Source organism: Siphateles boraxobius, unplaced genomic scaffold, assembly GCF_051911475.1.
Source record: "Siphateles boraxobius isolate OS27281-9 unplaced genomic scaffold, OSU_SipBor_1 7, whole genome shotgun sequence".
Lineage (NCBI taxonomy): Eukaryota > Metazoa > Chordata > Actinopteri > Cypriniformes > Leuciscidae > Siphateles > Siphateles boraxobius.
The window spans coordinates 1629722-1652252 of NW_027509197.1; the positions used below are offsets into that span (position 1 = coordinate 1629722).

General features: G+C 37.8%; 1 protein-coding gene across 1 annotated transcript in view; it reads right to left on the minus strand.

Moving 5' to 3' along the window:
- Window positions 1–22531, minus strand: part of LOC143723149 (kalirin-like) — an 83783-nt gene that overhangs the window by 12498 nt on the left and 48754 nt on the right. The window contains exons 15-26 of the mRNA XM_077215140.1: window positions 21838–22009; window positions 21516–21736; window positions 15487–15743; window positions 13365–13500; window positions 12683–12745; window positions 9792–9819; window positions 8349–8511; window positions 6844–6965; window positions 6634–6765; window positions 2365–2529; window positions 1139–1217; window positions 839–1039 (exon numbers count right to left, since the gene is read on the minus strand). Of these exons, the coding sequence (XP_077071255.1) occupies window positions 839–1039; window positions 1139–1217; window positions 2365–2529; window positions 6634–6765; window positions 6844–6965; window positions 8349–8511; window positions 9792–9819; window positions 12683–12745; window positions 13365–13500; window positions 15487–15743; window positions 21516–21736; window positions 21838–22009 (1739 nt within the window). The remainder of the gene's footprint in view (window positions 1–838; window positions 1040–1138; window positions 1218–2364; window positions 2530–6633; window positions 6766–6843; window positions 6966–8348; window positions 8512–9791; window positions 9820–12682; window positions 12746–13364; window positions 13501–15486; window positions 15744–21515; window positions 21737–21837; window positions 22010–22531) is intronic.

Here is a 22531-nt window from a genome sequence, read left to right on the forward strand (position 1 = left end):
AAAAGGTTTATATTAAACTCTGTAATGGAAACCATGTTTAAACCTTAAGTAAACAATTTAAAAATCAATTAAAAGGAATTTATACCTATATGATATTAAGCTGTACCCACATTGGACCAGCGGTTTGGAAAATGGATGGATGATTCAGCTGCATCTTCTGGTCAGACGTAGAATTCATTTGCGCGTGACTCTCACAGTTCATTATGGGGATTCTCCAGCTGTTGAGTGTACATCAGTTGTGCACTCATATTGTGGTGCATTATAGGATTGAATGAGTGCACTAGATAGCGTCCACTATGGTTTTGGACACCACTACAATGGCTGCGCCCACAAATAGTGCCATATAGTGCCCCACTGTCCTGCAGACTTTAGCTCTAACCCTATCAAACACACTGAAGCAGCTAATCAAGCTCTTCGGGATCAGCTGGACATACACAGGCAGGTGTGCTGAAGCAGGCTGGAAATAAATGTTGCTGGACACTGAGTCCCCAGGAGCAGGGTTGAAGATCTCGCTTTAAATATATTGATACTTTTTAAGATAAGCTCTCATAATCTGCACTTCTGTAGCATCTTTTTCCTTGAAGTTCATCTGTCATCATGCTTGTGAAGGTTTTTTTTTAAATACTAAAACAGTCACCATTTACTGTCCGCCATCATTTTATTAGAACATTAGAACTAAACAAGCTGTTTCTACCATCAATACTTCAACATGTATTTAATAAGGTTGGCTAACTTCATACTACCATAGGCCACGCTGCTGTTCTAGACAAGTGATTTGTCTAGTCTAGGCCCATAATTATTGTGTCAATGGAAGTGCTTTCCAAATGGGTTTACTCACAGCTCAAGAACCAGCATGTAGGCCGTGGGCGACTCATAGGTGTCAATCAGCGCCACCAGCTGGGGATGCTGGACATGACGCAGGATATCGGCCTCATGGGCAACCTGCTCTTTCTTCTGCATCTTCTTATTGACACATTTCACGGCAACCTCCTTCTTACTGGCCTTACTGAGACACTTCCTCACCACTGAGAAACGACCCCTGAAACAGAGAAGATATGAAAAAAATGCCAGAGTTTGTTACTGACAGGATGAATGGTGTTAGACTGCTTTTTAATGAAGGTAAAATGTATATATTTACCGTCCAATTTCACATATTTCTGTGAACGCAGATTCAAAGTTGTCTTTCCACTGGATTCCAGTGCCGTCATATGCTGAGGCTTGATGAAAGAGAGAAAGAGAAAAAAAATAGAGAATAAGAAAGTGTTTGTAACAGAAGACTCAGTTCTGTTCTATAACCCAGTGCTTACTAAAACAATACAGGCATCATATTTTGAGGTTTTAGCGGCATAATCATGCTTCTTTCTATAGATACTTTACTAAAATGGAAGGCAGCATGGCATGTATGCAGAGAAGTCGATCTCAGATTGCAATGTGACATGCTCAGTGATTTTTCTTTTTTTTAAGTATGAGAAATGTTTATTTATTATATGTATTTCATTCTAAACTGAAAGGTATAGATACAACTATAGTTAAAATAGTGCAAATGAATTAAAGCCAAAATTTTACCCAATATTTGTGTGCGTTGTTTACAGTATGTTTGTGATTATCAAACTCTACTGATATCAACTGCACAACAAAAAATCATATTCTTAATGAGTATTTTTGTGAGAAGCAACAATCCCTAAAATATTAAAATGTTTCATATATTATTTCATGAATATAAGTTCCAGTATATTTTGTCTTACTGAACTGTCAGATTTTCCTCTTCTTTTTAATGTAAATTAACAACTTCATTTATTATTTTAGATGCTGTATATGTATTAATGGATTTTTTAAATTTTAGATACTGTATATTTTAGAATCTGTATTGAAAGCGAGTATTAATATCTTATGTAGTGTTACTTCTCAAGTAAATGTATCTTGTTTCACTCATCTTTTTTATGAGTTGTTGTGTAAAGTATCCACCATACTTTAGTAAAGTTAAATTATTTCTTAAAGTATTAAAGCGACTGATATTAAAACTACTGAAGAATCAAATGTACAAGTATATTTTATTAATAAATGGCAAACAAAATTATAAAATGTTTCTTAAAATATTAAAGTGACTGATATTAAAACTACTGAAGCATGAAAAGTAGAAGTAAATTGTATTAATAATGGCACAACTGATGGTATCGATGGCAGCCTGACTGTGTTTGATAGAATCGGTAAGATACTGTATGCAAGAGTGTATTGTTCACTTGAAAATGAAAAACTGTCATGATTTATGTATCCTTATATCGCTACAGATCTGTGTGAATCTGTATGAGAATGGAAGGTAGTTTACTTTGATGAAGCACTTCTGTTTGACTTGATTGTCCTCACCTGTGCTGGGTAAAGTCACCATGTTTGAGGGTTCACTGGGTGGGCTAATGCCCCAGGGGTTACTGGCACTGACCCTGAACTGATAGTGCCCACCAGGAATCAGATTCTCAATCTTCACACACACATCTGCAGTGGAGACCACCGACTTCTGCCACACCAGAGAGTCTGCACACAAGATCAGACACACACATTTGTGAACCCAAAGCTGAATGATTAAAACATGGATATGACACACATCCATGCCATTAGATTAACTTCGCAGACAAAAAAGTATGCATGGACCTGGATAAAGATGCTATATTATATACTTCTGTAGAAATGTACTTATTACTGTCAAAGTTCCTTGCACAAAAACAAATATATGTATATATATATATATATATATATATATATATATATATATATATATATATATATATAGTACTGTACCTTTAAGATTTTTTTTAATGTATGCTAGTGTTCAAGGGGTCAGGGTTTGTTTTCAAGAAATTTAAACTTTTTTTTTTGGCAAGGATCCATTAAACTGAGCAAACATGACAGTAAAGACTTTTATATTGTTAGAAAAGGTTTCTATCTCAGAAATTCTGCTATTTAAAACTTTCTAATTATGAAAGAATCCTGGAAAAAAAAGTATCACGATTTCCACACAATCTTAATTAGCTATGTTCAACATTAATAATAATAATAAGGATAATAAGCACATATTTCAGAAGGATCCTGTGACTGAAGGCTGGAGTAATGGTTGCTGAAAATTCAGCGTTGCCATCATATTAATAAATTACATTTTAAAATATATAACTATTTTAATAACAGTATAAATTGTAAAACTATTTCACTTTTTTTTACTGTTTGTTCGATCAAATAAATGCAGCTTTGGTGAACATAAGATTTTACAGACTCCAAACTTGTACGAAAGTGTAAATGTTTTATGTTAAGACTGGTAACTTTTAGCAAATGATTCACACTATTGTTCAACAGGATTTCTGAGAAACACTGTTGAAAGTGGATCAGACTGAGAACCACAACACACTTATAGCCAATCAACAGTAGGGTGCGATACACTCATTATAGTGAGTGAGAGAGAGAGAGATTTGAAGAAAGACTGTAGAAAGAGAAATGGCCGAAAGACATGACAAAAGAGAAAAGATCAGAGGAATATCACTGGGAAAAGAAGGGCAGGAGCTCACTATACGTGATTAACATTGGTTTTGCTATGTTTCATCGAATCAGGATATGCTGTTGTTAGCTATAGTAACAGGACAGTTTTGAGTGTCACTGTTTGTCTGCAGCTGGTGTGTTACTGGTGACTAACAACAAACTCTAGCTAGTATATACTCTTGTGTAGTGCATATTCATGTTTTTGCTCTTCCTTGCCATTTGTCTGACATCTTCACTTTATTTTTTCATGAAGCATTATTTTGCTTCGCTTCAGCTATATGATAAAGAGACATTCACTCCTGCATTGCGTATTCGTGAATTTTGGGGGCGGAGCAATGAAGGGAGGGGCGTGTATGGGTGATTTCAAATATCAACAGCGATTCTCAGAAATCGCTTTCTGCACCTTTAAATATCTGAACACAGAATAGGTGATTATATGTAAATGTGGGCAATAGTGTTAATGTGAAGGCACAGAGCTGTTTAGTTTCAACCAGTTTTGTTGGTGAATTGGGGAGGGATGTGAATGTGAGAGTAGAGAGTTTTATTTCTACATTGTGGCCTACATCTTTTATTTCAAAAGAGCAACATGACCCCATTAAGGCCCTGTCCACACGGAGATGTGTTTAGCTGCATACGTAAAAAAAATTGTATCATTTGGCGTTTCGTCCAGACGGATCCGGCGTTTTGGGACACTGAAACCGCTATTTTTTGAAACCGGGTCCCAGAGTGGATAAATCTGAAAACAACACCCTTGCGCTTTCGTGTGAAACGATGATGTCATCACACCACGTGTCAGCATTAGTTACACATCGCTGGCCCTGTCCCAAATTGCACACTCCGGACTTGTGGACTTCCTCAGAGTCCACACTTCGGTGACGTCATGTAGTGCAGACCTATAGGACCCTTATAGCGCGAGTCCGCGAGGGCGCATTGAGAGGTATTTTTGGGACAGACTCGATCGTCAAGCCGGAAACAGGAAGAAGGTCTCAGCTCAGACGTCGAAGCTGAATAAACTTAAAGATCATCTCATCAGTCCCTTTTTTAGAAAAATATCACAAATATCATTAAAAAAATTACAGTCTTTAGCATCGAGAACAGGATTTATTTTATTTTCCCAAATCTTATGTCTATGTGAACTACACAGCCTGCTTTTACAGTTCTATAATTGTATATGCCACCTGGGCATTAGAATAGATGTCATGGTTATGTAAATGATCAATACAGCTATACAATAATAATACATAATGTTCAATTTTAACACAAAATTTAAATGTAAATGAGTTTAAGAAAAATGTAAAGGTTTCAATATTCATACTACGTTTATATGACTCAGTAAAGCCATGACATTCGGTTCTATTTATGTAATGAATCATAATGCGATCGTATTATTTAACACGCTATTATTATGTTTGAGATATCAACCACTGGTCGATAATGTTTGTATAAACTGTAAGTAACAACTGGTAAAATGTAGCCTACTCCTATATCATAAAGCCATGTTAACAGTCCGTGAGCGAAATCTCCTCCCATCCGTTTTCTGATTGGCATTTCGCAAGGATTCCTGGGTAGTTAAATTGCGTGGAGCCCATACACATCATATAGAGACTAGATCCCCTATTGGCCGCTGTGGCGCAAGAAATGCGGCCGCCATCTTAAACCGGTCATGCTCCTCTTTGCGTTGCATAGCAGCAGTAGATGCCAGAGCACTGTGCAGCATATTCCTGCTCAAATCGGCGAACCATCACTCAGGGATTACTTTACACAAGTAAGATTTAACATTTAACATTACCGTACTATTAGTTGTATTTTGTGAACACAATATTCAATGTGTCCTGTATCGTAGCTACGTGTATGACCTTTGCAGCAAAACAAACGCGTGAAAATCAGTTCGGTATTCAGTGAGATATGATTAATTAAATGCGCTGGCAGCTCATTGCACCTGCCAACAGATTACACTGAGCGGAGCGGGTGACCGGTTTAAGATGGCGACCCCACGGCTCGTCCGCGCCAATAGGCAGTAGCGGTCGATAGGGCATCTATCTATATGATGTCTATGGTGGAGCCTGCATCTATGCGGGCTTCGCGAAAGACCCAAGGGGGTAATCCATCAGCCGGAAGTTGAAGCGTCTCTTTGACAGCGAATAACTTTACATCTGAGGCATCCAAAGACTTCATTTGTTCATTATTTATTTCTAAATAAACACGACAATGTATAAAAGGCTCCATTACTTTGTATCTTACTTTATGGCCCCGTAGAAGCCGTGTTTGTTAAAATCAGGCTATCGATTGCGTCATAACCACGCGACTTTATGTCACACAATAGAGACATTACCGTATAGACAGGAGGAGAAGCTCGCAGGCAATCTTTTACTGTCTATGAGGCAATCGGGGGGACAGAGGCATAAAGTCAAGAGAGAAGCCCATAGATAGAGAGTCCATAAAAACAACCGGACAAAATATTTCAACAACGTTTTTGAGGAATTAGGTGATTCAGATTTGTTTTGCCACAGTTACAAGAAGATTTACGACTGTCGTCACGCTCAGTTTGAGCCTGCGCAGTCGCTCAGCCATCAGACAGGAAGTTCAATAATTGGGCTTCAGTCTTCTCAGTTGAAATCAATGGGGTTGCTGTGTCCATTTCTTTTACTGTCTATGGGAAGACCGCTTCAAGGGTACAAAGGCTGCTGAGCACACTTCAGAGCATTAAAATGCCAAATGGGACGGCCTACGGACTCGTAGACTCGGCGAGCATGCGAAATTTAAGTCCACGAGACCGAAAGTCCGCATGTAGTGCGCCATTTGGGACAGGGCCGCTGTCGTGTTGGGTTCGTATATCTCTGTGGCAGAATTACAGCGCCATATACTGGTCTGGCATGTATACCACATCGTTTTCAGTGGGTTTCAGTAGTTTCGTGTGCATGCATATATTTCTTAAAACGACGGCGTGTTTACGGAAAAAAAAATTAGAACGAGGAAAAAAAAAAAGATCGGATAGGGAAAGCTCTGGCTTCGTGTGGATGTGGCCCAAGTGTCTTTCATTACAACAGAAATCTCAGGCAGTAGTTCTCTCAGTGGATGTTTGTCAGTGTTTGACAGGGTGTAATGGGTTACCTTCCTGCCTGTACTCCACAGTGTAGCTGGAGATGGTGGAGTTTCCTGAGCTGACTGGAGGAAGCCAGTGGACTATCACTGCAGTGCTGCTTGCCTCCTGAGCCACGGGCCGAGCAGGGGCTGCTGGGATACCTGGACCACAGAACAACTGTGATCACAGACGACCGAGATCTACAACACACAACTTTATTTCTCTTTGCGTCTTCTCACCTTGTACTTTAATAGATGCAGATGAGGAGGCTGTGCCGTGATCATTCACAGCCACACACGTGTAGATGCCAGTGTCCTGTGGCATTAGATTACAGATCTTCAACACTATATCACCCGTATCCCTAAAGTGGATCAGACACAGCAAGTTATTTTCAGATAAACAAATGGCACAATTAAGGCAATTATATTTACAAATCGATTTACATCGATGTCATATAAAATAGCTTATTCAGCACAAAAATCAACCTACTATTGCAAAATATAAAATCAACATTCTGCATATATAACAGGAAATGGGTCAAAAGTCATACAATAAGTCATATAACACACTTGAGTATCAGATTTAGGGATGTGTTTGAATGTTTTTTATGTTCTCCATAGAGAGTTAAAGATGTGATGTAATAAACAGATCTTTGTAGCAGTGGGTGGGGAGAAGGGAAGAAAAAATCACAAAAATGTATTTTGGTTGTATAGTGCTCTTGTATAAGTGGGTTACAAGCCACAGTCAGTGGTGCAGTGGAGAAGAAGAACAAACCTGAGGAATCATGGGACAGTTACATAACAGGGAGACTTATGAGGTCACATGGGTACAGTTTTCCCACAGAACAAACTCAGATTACATGATCTGAAATTGAATATAAAACATTTCTCTAATCCTGAACAATTTCCTGAAACCAATCAGTGTCTTACACTCAAATAAAGATGCTTCAATATAGAATTTCAATAATCCACATTGTACCAGGAGAACAAATGGTTTAACGGGGTCATAGGATGCAATTTTAAAAGTTAATTATTTTGTTTATTGGGTGTATTAGAATAGACATGCTTGAATGTAAAAAAATAAAATAAATTACTTTTCCACATACTGTAAATTATTGCATCACCTCTATTCCCACTCTGTCTGAAACACTGACTGAGTTCTGGTTTCTACTAAGCCCCTCCTTCCGAAATGCTCAGAGTGCTCTGATTGGCCAGCTGACCCAGTGTGCTGTGATTGGCCTATTTGTCTGGAAAGTTACACCCTTTACCAAAATCACAAGCTTCAGCTTCCAAGGCCTCTAAAGCTATTGTAAACACGAACAGTTAATGTTCTCTATTTTACCATATCAGTCTCAGCCTGAGTCCGATTATGACAATGTGGATTGATCAGAGCCAACTTCGCAAGCACAACTTGTATATAGCCGGCCTTGTACTCTCTCAGTGTCAGGAAAGTGTCCTCCATTAAATGTGCTGAACACAAGCAAACGTGTGGGTTGTGCAGCTCAGGAATAGTTTTATAAATAAATCTTAACAACCGATTCCTAATTTCATCAATTTTAAATCCCTTTTGTGGGAAACTATGAGTTTTGAAACTGTGTACTTCGGTCACCGTAACAAACAGATAGGCCTACATTACACACTAAAGGAAATGGTAAACACACATCTCTAGCTCTTTACCTTTCCCAAGAGTTTCAGCTCAACTCATGTCCTCACAGTCTGTGTTGTGATTGACTGTGGATTTGTACCTGATGTTGATAGTGAATCGGTTATTGTTGACCAGCAGACTCTGATCAGGTCCTTTCAGGGTGATCGTGGGCTTGGGTCGAGCGCACACTTTACAACACAGAACCACCGTCTCCCCCAGAGCACACGACACATCCACTAGAGGCGTCAGGAACTCTGGAGACACTGTGTTACAGAGCCAAGACATGATTCAAATCACTGAATAGCATACCACACATTCACATATACACTTGGACTGGATTTTTTTTATTTTATTCACATAATAATAATACAGTATATAGAATTTCACATCGCTAATTCAAATTCTAAAACAAGCTACATCTGGAAACATATTTATGGGGTTATTACTTAATATTTCCATGAGATAGATTTCAGATAGATTTCAGATATCCTATGTTTTATGTCTATTATTTGTATTATATGCTCTGTATAAAGTATGTATTTGATGTCTTTTATTTATTTTTCTGTACAGAACTTTGGTACACTTCCGTTGTTTAAAATGTTTTATAAATACAGTTTTTTGATTGATTGATTTTCGCTATGCATTAAAATGTATAAGCTAATTGTGTTGCTTTTATGACACATCTTGAATTAAAATATGGTGCATTAAATATGTATACATTAATATGCCTGTATACAAATAAGACACACAAACATTTATAATATATATATATATATATATATATATATATATATATATATATATATATATATATTAGGGCTGTCAAAAGATTAATCGCATCCAAAATAAAAGTGTGTGTTTACATAATATGTGTGTGCACTTTGTATAATTATTTTGTATATATAAATACACACACTTGCATGTATATATTTAAGAAATATTTGCATGTATATACTGTATATATTTATATATAATTTATATTATATATAAATATAAATATTTTATATATAAATAAATAAAAATTCTTAAATGTATACATGCATGTGTGTGTATTTATATATACAAAATAATTATACAAAGTGCACACACATATATTATGTAAACACAAACTTTTATTTTGGATGCGATTAATCGCGATTAATCTTTTGACAGCCCTAATATATATATATATATATATATGTATATATATATATATATATATATATATATATATATATATATATATACATATACATACATATTCAGACACACACACACGCACGCACGCACGCACGCACGCACGCACGCACGCACACACGCACACACGCACACACACACACACACACACACACACACACACACACACACACACACACACACACACACTTTTATTTGTTACCCTTAATAACACATTGGCTCATGCATTGCTCGTTGTCCTGCACCTTATTATCTAAATATCTAAATGTGTTACAATTTTAAAGTAAATGTGGGCATCTCCCCCATCTTACCCTACTAGTGAAAAATACAGACAAACATCACAGCAACTGTACATTCATAAACTCACCCTCTTGGATGAAATTAGGGTTCAACAACTGCAAAACAGACAGATGAGTGTCACAGACGCATACATAGATGCAGCATTTCACAGGGTCATATAAAAACACTGATATTTTTTACACACAAATACAGAAGGAAAGCTTTATGTTGTGTCACTTCAGCACAAGCCAGCAGAGGGCAGTGCCATCGCATGAGAGACACAGACACTGGCAGGATTTGAATGGCATACTACTCGTACTATTTCTGCCATATAAACAGTGTTGGGGGAAGTTCATTTTTCGAGTAATGAGTTTGATTACTTTTATGTTGAGTAATGCAATCATTTTTTTTGTTGCATTACTTTTTTCTCACCTGGGCTTGCTTGTTTGTTTTATAATAACAAAAAACAAACAGAAGTTATATTTTTGCCAAATACAAAGGCCCTTTTAGACCAAAAGTGAAATGAATAAACCTCAGGCTGAAGGACATGCAAGTTCACTCCTGTTCAGTAGAGGGCGCTGCTCAAATAAACCTTTCAGCTGCTGTCATTCTGGAATGCAGAAGAATTAGACCCAGAAAGTTTAATGCAGTGTTCGAAATGGACCCATATACCCTCATTCACTATTCCCTACATTACTCCACTAATATAGTCCACTGAAGGAGTGAATGAAAACGAGTGAGTGCGGACACTGAGTGTGCTGAAAGAGCTGACACTTTTGCATAGTTTGTGCTGTTTATTAATCATTTGAAACATAGCAAACTGGCAGCTCCAGTAGTAATGAAACGATTTATCTTGATATCTGTCATTGAAACTATTCGATTTTTTAATGACGGTTTATGTATGCTATTCAATTAAAAGGAATTTATACCTATATGATACTACGCTGTACCCACATTGGACCAGCGGTTTGGAAAATGGATGGATGATTCAGCTGCATCTTCTGGTCAGACGCGGGAATTAATTCGACGTGTGACTCTCACAGTGCATTATGGGTATTCTCCAGCTGTTGAGTGTACATCAGTTGTGCACTCGTTATTGCGGTGCATTGTGGGATTGAATGAGTGCGCTGGATAATATCCACTATGGTTTCGGACACCACTACAATGGCTGCGCCCACAAATAGTGCCCTATTTAAGGGTATAGGGGGCGATTTTGGACACAGCCTAACAACCTTCACTCAGCAATAACAAAAGAAGAAACACAAATGTGATGTTTATCAAAAGTCATTTTTGCTTATTAATATGGCTGAATTGGATCATAAAAGGTCAGCAGCAAAGGCCTTGATTAATAAAGTGAGATTAAATGCATGTGTGTAATTTAACATATTTCATTATTGCAGGTTTGAGTTTTACTGTTTTTATTCATTTTGAGGAATAATGAATCTGTTTTTATGCAAGTGAGACGAGTAAACGCATGAGTAGAGCTACAATAGCCATCATGTTTACACACAACGGCTCTGCACTTACTCCCGATTTCTCTCATCAGAGCTGTCAGTCAATACATGAATTAATAACTTTTTTTTACAACAAAAATGAACCATCACTGAACTTATTTAGGCTGGACTGTGATGCTATTTCCTTCTAGAAACCAACTTTGTTGCATTATTTTCCTGTTATCACTGTAAAGCTGCTTTGAAACAATCTGTATTGTAAAAAGTGGTATATAAATAAATGTGACTTGACTTGGGAAAACAAAGTAACAAAGATATTTTGTTGCAAATTTAAAAGTAATGCATTACTTAGTTATTTGGAAAAAGTAATCTGATTATGTAACTCGCATTACTTGTAATGTGTTTCCCCCAACACTATATAAATGTATGGGAGAAATATTAACAGTAAGAATGCTATTTGGTATTCTGCTACTGTGTATGTTCAGAATAGCACACTACCATACTATTGATACATTTTCTGCAGTGTGATATATCGTGTGAAATCCTCAATTCAGACCAAAATATATTGGCCTAAATGAGAAGTAGTATTCACCTAAAGCACGCTGCTTGTGATTTCCAAAACCCAAATGCACTCCAACTGATTTTGGATTTCTAGTGAGATGTATTAATGAGTAATATCAAACACAAATAGCTCTCTTATTTGACAGGCAACACACACTGGCTGTCGGTTTAAAGGCCCGCCTTTCAGTTATAAGAGCCAATCGCCTCTCTGATAGAGGCATCACCTGGTCTTTCTGCTCTAGAACAGTGACAGCAAATGGAAGAAAAATATATGATACTTCTGTCAGATTTTTGCAGATTGGCCACTGACTGAACACACTTTCTCCAGCAAGAACTTTGATGAATTAAACATGCACTCACTGAGATCATGTGACAGCTGTACTCTTCGAGACATTGCAAAAGCTTTTCACTAGGGTTGAGGCCCGTTCACATCAAGACGGATAACTATAACGATAACTATATTAGCATCCACACCAGCTGACAATAACGTTCTGTTTATTATAAGCTCATGTGGTTCTGTCGTCTGCCATTCAAATGCTCAAGCTCTTTAAAGTCGGTTGAATTTGGATTGGATGTCAATGTTTTATCATTAATAAGCTGTAAAAAAGTTGTTCTGAAAGGATTTCAGCGATATCGTTCCTTGGTGTTGTTATTGTTAAAGTTGTGTTGTGGTCTTCACTGTCTAAAGATTGTAAAAACTTTATCGTTACAGTTAATGTTATAGTTATCATCCGTGGTGTGAACGGCCCTTTATACCAGTCACTCCACACAAATAGTTCAAATAATAAATTACTAACAACAAATTAGGCCAAATAACATGTAAAAGGGGTTACAACGCAAGTAACAATTTAGAGCTTCAAAAGCTGTACCTACTATTCAATTCAGTTTATTAAAAAAATATACTAGCAATAAATAAAAGAAGTATATAAATCTACTGGGCAGCATGCACTGAGATCAGTATCTCTACCTCCATACTAGTTTTGGGGTCTAGATCATCCTCACAATCGGACTCGTCTGAGCTGCGGGACTCCTGTGGTTCGGGTCGAGAGAGAAACATGTTACACACTCACACATACAGGAATACAGCGCGACGGAGTTTACAGTCTGAAAGAAACCCAGGCCAAAATGACAGGAATACAACCATCCTTACATTATGAAATTAACTGCTTAGTCATATCATTAATAACAAAATAGGAAAATTGGGAAAAAATTTAGTTTTTATATCGTAGTATTTTACCAAATCCTAATAATTATAATAATAAAAAAAGTTTATAAAACAAATGTTTACTAATTTATTGAGAAGTATTGGGATAAAAAAAAAAAAAAATATATATATATATATATATATATATATATATATATATATATATATTATAATACATTATGCATTTATAGTCATGCAGTTGTTAGCAGATTATGTCGTAATCATTCAACTTTTCTAATTAAAATATATAATGGCCTTTAAAAAAATGGAACAAAAGCTAATATTTGAAACAATGTGTGTTTCTGTCAGTGTCATGCTGTCATTGGACAAACGCCAGTGGGGGGAGTGACGTGTTCAGTGTTTATTTCCACACAGGTGAGGATGCAGCGCACACGCACACACACACACACACACGCACAAACACACGCCTCATCCTCCTACTCACTTTCTCAGTGACCTTGCTGCTGAGAATTTCCTTTGGCTTACGCAGTCCATTCTCAACTTTTATGTCACTTTTGAGGGGCGCACTGTCCTTCTCTGCACGCTTGCGAGCGCGAAGTGTGTTCCACGAGAGAGATTTCCTGTTGTGCCAAAACATCAAGTTGTCAAACCCACACACGCTGGTGGAAATGCAAATCTAACAGCGGGAAAAGCAAATTAAAGTGCTTGAGGGGATAAATTATTTCAGGAGGGAAATAGGGAGGGCCAAAAAAAGAAACGGCAAACAGAGACACTCAGTGTTGTTAACCCATTTTTATCATCATCCAGTTCCATTTATAGAAGCCTCAACGAGTTTTGGGACAATCAAGTACAGCATTCAAATGTTCATAAGTGACTTAAATTAGAGTTACATAACTTAAATTAGTGAGTATTCTTAAATTTGCCCAAATATTATCTTACACTGTATTTCAGTATTACACAAGTATAATCTTGTGCAGATCATTCTTCATTTTATTATATTAACAAAAGTTTCGGTTCAGTAATATTGTATTACAGTAATATATATATATATATATATATATATATATATATATATATATATATATATATATATATATGTATATTAAATTAATATTTTTATTCAGCAAGGATCCAATAAATTGATCAAAAGGGGCAGTAAAGTCATTGTAAAGTTATTGTTTTTGACATTTGACAACGTTTCAGTTTTTTTACTTTCTATTCAAAGAATCCTGAAAGAAATGTCTTACAGTTTCCGCAAAATCATTACGCAGCACAACTGTTTTCGATGTTGATGATTATAAAAATGTTTCTTGAGCAATCATTTCTAAAGGATCATGTGACACTGAAGACTGGAGTAATGTTGCTGAAAATTCAGCTTTACCATCAAAGGAATACATTACATTTTACAATATTTTCAAATAGAAAGAGTTAATTTGAAATAGTAATAATATTCCACAGTATTAATGTTTTGTACTGTATTTCTGATCAACTAAATGCAGCCTTGGCGAGCAGAAGAGACTTGGAAGGATAGTGTATGTATATAAATCTACATCCTTACACCATGGTGGGCACATGGTTTGTGTGAGAACAGCAATCATTCATATCATTCACAGTAAATTCTGCTTCACACACAAACCTGTCACACTGTCAAGGACCACGGAGGTTAGTACAAACGCAAAATAAGTGTTCTACACACTACATCACGAAATAAAACAAATGAAAGACATAATAAAAATAAGATGCACCACTTCTACACTGCAAACACAATGAAGGATTTCTTCAAATGTACTATTAGCATTCACTTGGCACTTTTATTTTATTTTAAAACAAAAGCAGTCTATTTGACTAAGCCGTGTTAAGTCATGCGCATGTCAAAATTTTATTTTACATATTTAATATAATACATTTCAAATCATTAGTTACACTACAACATTGCAACTGTAGTTCTATTGCACAAACCTGACTTCATTAATAAAGATTCACTTAAATAGTGCAAAAGGCTCTTTACAGGAATGTGCTACAAACAGTAAACAAACCAACAGTATGTACAGTAAATGGCCAACATGTGATCCTGTAGAAGAAAACAAAAGAAAAGTCTATACAAAAATACAAATACTTAAAACAAATACACAATCTATAAAAAATTGCCATAGACAACAGTATATGTTCTCCGCCAGGAGAAACAGGCCAAGTCCTTCAGACTTCCTTTTCACTTTTTCTTTTTTCTTTTCACACACACAAAACAAAAAAGAAAAATCATATCAACAAAAAAACAAATAAACAACGAAAATGGTGTTAGCAACTGAAATAAGTGTCCAGACATGTCCATTTCCACACTGATGTAAGATTCTCTTGGCAAATCCTCAGTCTACAAAATAACAACGACGTGGCTTCGCTAAAGTCCTTTCAACATTTATCTGTTTGTTTTTAACTTCTAGCCCAGAAAAAAAGCTCAAGAAGAAAATCAAATCTTCCCGTGCAAAATGGTCCAAAGCATCCAGGTTAGTTCCAACAGAATGGGGTGGGGGAGGGTGTTCAAAAACGGGCGTGCAGTTTAAGAAAAAAAAATCCAATCATAGTTCCAGTTAGTATTGACTGACACTTACTTGATGTTTGAGTCTGCAGTAGTGTCTATGAGGGGTTTAGTGAGGGGGCCCAAGATGTGTCCCGGGACCCAGCCCTCCGCAGCTGGTGATTGGCTGTTAGCGGGTCGAAACACCAGGTACATGTTCTGCTGGTTCGTGGCCAGTATCTGCACTGTCTCACCCTGCGTGACACAGATCTCGTTCTCTTTCAGTGCGTTATAGTCCTGAGTCACCATCAAGGAGGACGACGTTCCGTTACAGCCCACACCGTCAAACTGCTGTGGGAAACACACGCGGCGTAGAGAGACGACACACACACACACATGCACACAAAAAAGACATATATGGTTAAAACACTTCATATGTCGACCAAACCTTAATCTTCAGTACACTAACACATCTTTTAAAGGATGCTTAAATTTATATAATGCACAGCACATGCTGAATTTTCAGTGGGTTGTTTTTCAAATGTCAAGGATGACAAGCTTCCCACTGAGCGACAGTACATTTCTAGACACTGGACAACAGTGAGTGTGTCAGTAATACTGATGAATACTATGGAATTATGGAAACTATGAATATCCCGGATCCTCTGTCAAACAATTTCACTTTAACCTCTATGAGGTGTGAAATGCTATGAATTGTGATTTATATTACTGTGTAAAGTCAACACGAAATAGCACTTGCAGTCCATTTTCGCAATCTAATTTCATGAATATTTCAAAAGTGTATTTTGAAAGTAAGTAACATGAGGACGTGGGGGTGATTTTGTCTTTTAAAGTGCAATCACATTTACTGTTACTTAGCACATTTTTAAAAGTGAAATATTATGAGAATTCATAATTTCAAGGAATCCACCTGACTTGCGATTTTATGCAAGAGCAAACAATTTCCAATTTCCAATTTCCAAGCAGATTGCGCATAAGGTCCAAGATAGTCATGCAAACTTGCAGGGTTTACAAACAGAAAGCTGCTTACTTTGAAAGTGACTTCTGTGTGAGCTGTGCTTCGTGCATCACTACTCTACTGACTACAGCGAAATTATGCGAAAAAGGTCCATTGTGTTTTCAACTGTGGGTCGCAGATTGCGAAGAGGTGGGTCGCGCAGTCACTATTGGCTGCAGCTAAATTTACTTTTCATGAATGACACACACAAAAACATTTTGCACGATGTATCAACATAAAATAGAAATCGCTATATTGCTTAGTCAGTGCGATTTTTGAATCGCAAAGGCTGCGATTTAATTCGATAAATATGTCAGCATTGTCTTTCATGAAGCGCGCGCAACATGTTGTGATAATTTTCAGCGTCTCAGAGCGGCTCGGTCGATTAAGCGTTTCGGTGCGCATTATTAACAAGAAGAAACTCGTTTACTCCAATCACTGCTCTGCATTCTGCGTGAGATCGCATTACACCTGAGAATTCACATATCACGAAAGGCTGATTCAGGCTGCGTTTCCCAAAAGCATTGTGAGCTAAGTTGATCGTAGCGGATTGGTGGCAATGGTTCTATGATCTGCTTTTGGGAAACGCATGAATCTCTGTCGTCTGTTTAACACAGCGCTGTTGTCTTTCAGAGATATGGGTGTCGTAAGAGTGCGTTGTTTGCGTTCCCTCGCGTGCATTTTGCTACCTACATGAGTGTCGTACACACATGAGCACAAAAGTGTTTTCTGCGCTGAACAACTCGATGTTTAACAACACTTGCAGCATAAATATTAGTATTGAAATTCTAGGTCCTGGGCCTACTGTCAAATAGAAATATTAGTCTATTATATTTTTATATTAAGATTTTTTGTCATATAAAACCTTTGTTTAAGATTAAGCTTATTTAACCATTTCTTTACATTTGTTCTGCCATGTCTGGGTAAATCAGTTGAGGCAGGAGACAAACACTACTCAGTGTTCATCACATTATTTCAACAGCTATAAGGCTGCTATTTTAAATATAATTTTTTTTTTGATAATGTAGCCTACCATAAGTTTGTATTACAATTAAACTTATATGTCATTCATACTATGACAAGGGAAAAAAACTGCTCTAAAGTAAACTAACGCCTCCCACATTCCGCCCCACATTCATGATTTAAAATCATTTTGGTGGGTCTTGAGATAGATTATTCTTGTCTAGCCAAACAAACAACAAACTTATCTTGGTTTTATAGCCATCTGAATCAGAAATATCAGTTTTTCTCCCACCATTCAGGATAAAATTCCAGGCTGAGTAACCTACTCTTTTTTTTTTTTAAACACCAGGGTTATATGATCATTTAATTCCTTTTGAAATCAACGTGAAATTGACACAAAAAGAGTTTTAAAGTCGGCATGTAATGAAAATTCACCCCATTTATTTTCTAAATGCATATTATAGACGTTATTGTGAACAATTCATAAGTGCATGCGTTTCATTTTTAAGAAGACTTTTTATTCTCGTAAAACTAATCAAAATGTCATAACTATCTTCTCTCTGGTGACCAACGCAGGGTTTCTCCAATCATTTATTCTGTTTAAACCCGCCCCTGCAAGCTGTTTTTGATAATCCATTACACTTGGATGTGCGTCACAATACGGAAGAAAAGATTTGCGACTTATTTCATTTACACTTTCGACTAGTCGACTATTGCGATTTAAAAAATATTTTTGACAACACTTGTGTGCTGATGGGAATGTGTACAATGGAGGTTTCTTTCAGTAGGCAAATGACCTATCAAGTAAGCGGCCAAAATTGCCCAATGGACTGTGACGGTCCCTTAGCATCATTCTGGAATATGTGACTAATTACAGGCGAGGTAGACACTCTTGTGTACTCTACGTATCAACTGACATCCAAAAATAGTGGATGAGTCAGGCAAATATTCTTATACAGACACTAGATCATTCAAGTAGGGATTTGTGTTTCAACAAATGCAAAGTTTAAAAACATTCCCGGAGCACGCTGAAACGTCTACAGTATGTTAGAGTGAGTTGCAGAAAAAGTTATCAGCGTTTGGTCACAGGAGGGAGAGTCATTTCAGTGAATGTGCATGCAAACCTCACTCCCCTGGTCTCATTAGACACACTGGCGACTGAAGCTAGCGCCTACGGTCTTTAACATCCTTGTTAGCGCCTATCTCTCATGCCGGAGACGTCAATTCGAATCCCGCTCAGCGGTGCGTTTCCTAAAAGCATCGCTAGCCAACAATGTTCGCAAGTAGGGCTGTCACGGCGAAGGAATTTCCCTTGCGGTCATTTTGAGTGGCTCAATAGCGCGATATTCGGTTTTACCGCCATTTATTTATTTATTTATATTTATTTGTTGCTATATAAATATGTGTTATAATGTGATCAGCATACACAAAAACAATGTAACCAATGTAACCGAAACTAAACAGCGTCTCTGCGCATTGAAAGACTGTAACTCAGCACTCAGTTGTTACGCCAACAGACTGTCTTTGAGTGAGTCATTAAACCGTTCATTCAACGAAAACGTTCAAAAAAGCTGATTCCTTAAATGATAGATGTAATGAAACAAGGTGTTAATTATTTTTTAACTTTGAGCTCCACTTTTCAAGGCTCAGCTGGCCAGCAATGCTTCACTTTTGGGCAAAGCTGAAGCAATGCTTCACTTAATATAGACCAATGGCATTGATTCAATACGTGACTCGCTGCTTTCCCCCCACGGCTTCCTCGCGCTGTGAAATGCTGACCAGCGTGGACGCCATTCATGGTAAATACCACTACACCATTCTTGGTAAATACCCTTATTTTGCTTTTCTTGGAAACGGCAACCTTTTCACGAATATACATGACTTGACTTCAAAGACAGACGCAGGTAATCGCACGCGCTCAGTCGATCACATTCACTGTCTGTTTAGGCTTAAGTCCGAATCCTCTGTTCAAATCACCATGATAAACAGTCTTGTAATCATTATTAACTTATTTAACATTCAATACACATGGTACGAACTATGAAGGGTGGCCTTATGAAAAAGGAAACGTGGTTCCAGTTGCTGCGGTTACTTGCATTTCTCTGCGGTTGGCCTGTCAATAGCGCGGTACTGCAATATTGCGGTTATCGCGACAGCCCTATTCGCAAGTTCCGTTGTTATCAGCATAGTTCAACGAGTTTGTGTTTCCCGAAAACATAGTTCTAGCTAATATTCGCAAACAGCATCGTAGAGTTGTGTGTGTTTGGAACGACAGTTCTCAAGCTGTGGTTAGAAGCATAGTTTCTTGTTTGCATGACATGTGGACTCAATAAACCCTTATCTTGAGCCGAATAAGCAAGCTGACATTCAGTACAATCTATATCTTTTATTTAGAATACATACAAATGTCATTTACGTCTTTTAGTTTGTCAAGAGATTTAAAGGGGTCATGAACTGGCTTTTTAAAAAAAATTATATTGTTGTCTGAGGTCAACTTATGACGTTCGCTTGGTTTTTACATTCAAAAACATCAAAATGAATAAGTAATAGGCTATTTTCTACCCTATTTTTGAGCCTAGCTCAAAAAAGCTCGGTTTTTATGGGCGTCTCGCATTGAAGACTTGGAAATAAACGCCCACTGCTGTGAGTGGATAACAGTTTTGCATAATAATAATGCAAAAACAATGTTGTAAAATGGCAACCGGAATGATTCGCCCATACATGTTCGACCCAGAGTCCAATCCCGAATCGCAGGACAATGAACCAACAACACCTCAAATACAACGGATACTTCAGCCTGTGACAGCGTGGTAAGTTATTGTTAATTGTTTATGCTACTTCTAATGTAGGCTATCTTTAATGTTTTTATAGAAATTTGACTCACATAAGTGTGTTGCACCATTCCTGTCGGATCCAATATAGAAGGCACAGCACCGTTTTTCAATCTTAATCGGTCTGCAAATCCTGTCTCGACCTGTGTCTTGTTTACAAAACAGTCCCCGGCGAAATGAAGCGAACAAACGGACAATGTTTTACCCACATCAGCTGGAACCTCATTAAAAATAAATTTTAACCATGCATTCCTATTGGAATCCAGAGGAAGCTTATGCAGCGACTGTCTTCTTCCACAACCAGGAACTGCACAATATTTAGTAAACGGCATGTTTACTGCTCGGTAGCTCGATCCGGTTTGTCATCACGAGGTAGGCCTATGTTATTTAGCTATGCCTGTAATGCGTGAATCGGTGGGCGGGGCTAAACCGGCCGTGTTGAAGTAGGCGTTGATCTTCTTCTGCGGGGATGGTGTTTTATCCTCTTTGACGTCATAGTTCCCAAGTTTGAAAAACGAGTCGTTTGCTGAGCCTGGTGTCAATAAAAGCATTTATTGGACTAACAAGGACGTTTTCAGTTCTGAAACTTACAGGATATTCTTATAATATGGTGACCTCTTAGATGTCAAAAGCTCAAGGGAAATTTGATTTCTCAGTTCATCACCCCTTTAAAGCATCATTTTTGAAGAGTGTGCATGTGTGAACGTGCTCTAGTATGTGAGAACAAGCCTGAAAATTCAAAATATTGAATCTGGAAATAACTGAGAGAAATTTGAAATTGTCCACAGATGCAATGTCAATAATTTATAGCAAAACGTCTAACATTAATTCCATGTCAAACAGATTCATTAAAAGTAGTTATTACTCCATCACGTGCGTGACATCATAAACCAATGTAGCTGAACTACCAATTTGCGACAATAAGGTTTCGGGGAACAGTCGTGACTAGCTAGTTGATTTCTTTAACGATGCATTGTACTATGGAAGTTAAGCAGCAAGTTAAGTCGTTGTTCGGACAACGCACCCCTGAGCGGGTCGCATAGGACCGGTTACATTTGGTGCCGTGACCCGGAAGGGAGTGAGGTTTTGGGAGGGCAGTGTAACGTAGGCCAGTTAGAGCTGTGCGTGTAAGCCTCACTCTCATAAGACATGCTAGCGACTGACGCTAGAGGCTGTGGTCTTTAGCGTCCTTGTTAGCACACCCGCCTCCCGTGCCGGAGACGCCAGTTTGAATCCAGCTCGTAGATTCATGAGCCAATATTAACTCTAGCGTGCAGATGTTTAATGTTATCAGAGATGCTGTGTCCTCACCCTTTGGTATCTGTCCGAGTCGAGGCACGGACCACCGTTGGAGGTAGATAGCTTTATCGGGGTGGAGCTCCGTCCAGATAGAGAGGGTTTCTCTGCTCCGAGTGACACAGTGGAGCTGGGCCTGCTGTTGGACTGACCCACTCGCCCACTGCTGGAGGAGTTTCGGGTCAGAGATTGAGAACCGCTGCGCTCCTTCTGATACTCGATGGGTGACTGGAGAGCTGTAGATATAGTAGATAGATGCACCAATGGTTTCAATAGCTCAACATGAGGAGAGTTTAATAACACATTTACAATTCACATGGAGGTGGCATCTTCTTACCTGACAAGAAGTTGCTCTGTAAGTCTAGTAGATCGGTAATATGGTGAACCCAGACCTGTTTGATGTCCGTGTTTGCCGCTTGCAGGGTAAAACGTTCGGATGACCCACGACACCACAGCACAAACTTACACGGATCGTTTTCAACATTCTCTTCCAGGCCGAGGAGGTTCACCTGCACACACACACACACAGTTTCACACCTGGCTTCAGCTGCCAAGTTACCAGCATTGTCATTTTCAGAACTCCGAAATATTAAAGCCCAAAGTTTTATTAAGTTTCAACGCATATGCTTAGCATATGCATACATCCAAACGCACTGCCTTTCAAAGTATACTTCATTTAAATTATATGCAAACCACAAGCGCTCGGCACATGTGCACTACTAAGTTTCATCCTTGTTCAGTGTCTGCACTATTTTTTATTCCCAATAAAAATGTCTTTTTACTTTAGTCTATAGTTGAGGGTATCTCTTAGGGCCCAGATATACTCACGATAACGTTTTTTTTTTGTTCTTTGCTTAGGGGTAAAAAAGAAGTTTGAAACAAAGTAAGTTTTAACATAGGATCCTTTTATGCAATCCAATTCGCAACAACACTCATGGAAAGAATATGTATTTTTGTTTATTTGGTAATGTATTTGCAGTCTGTGTAATAACTTAATTGAATAACTTTAATGAATTCATAAAGTGCACCAT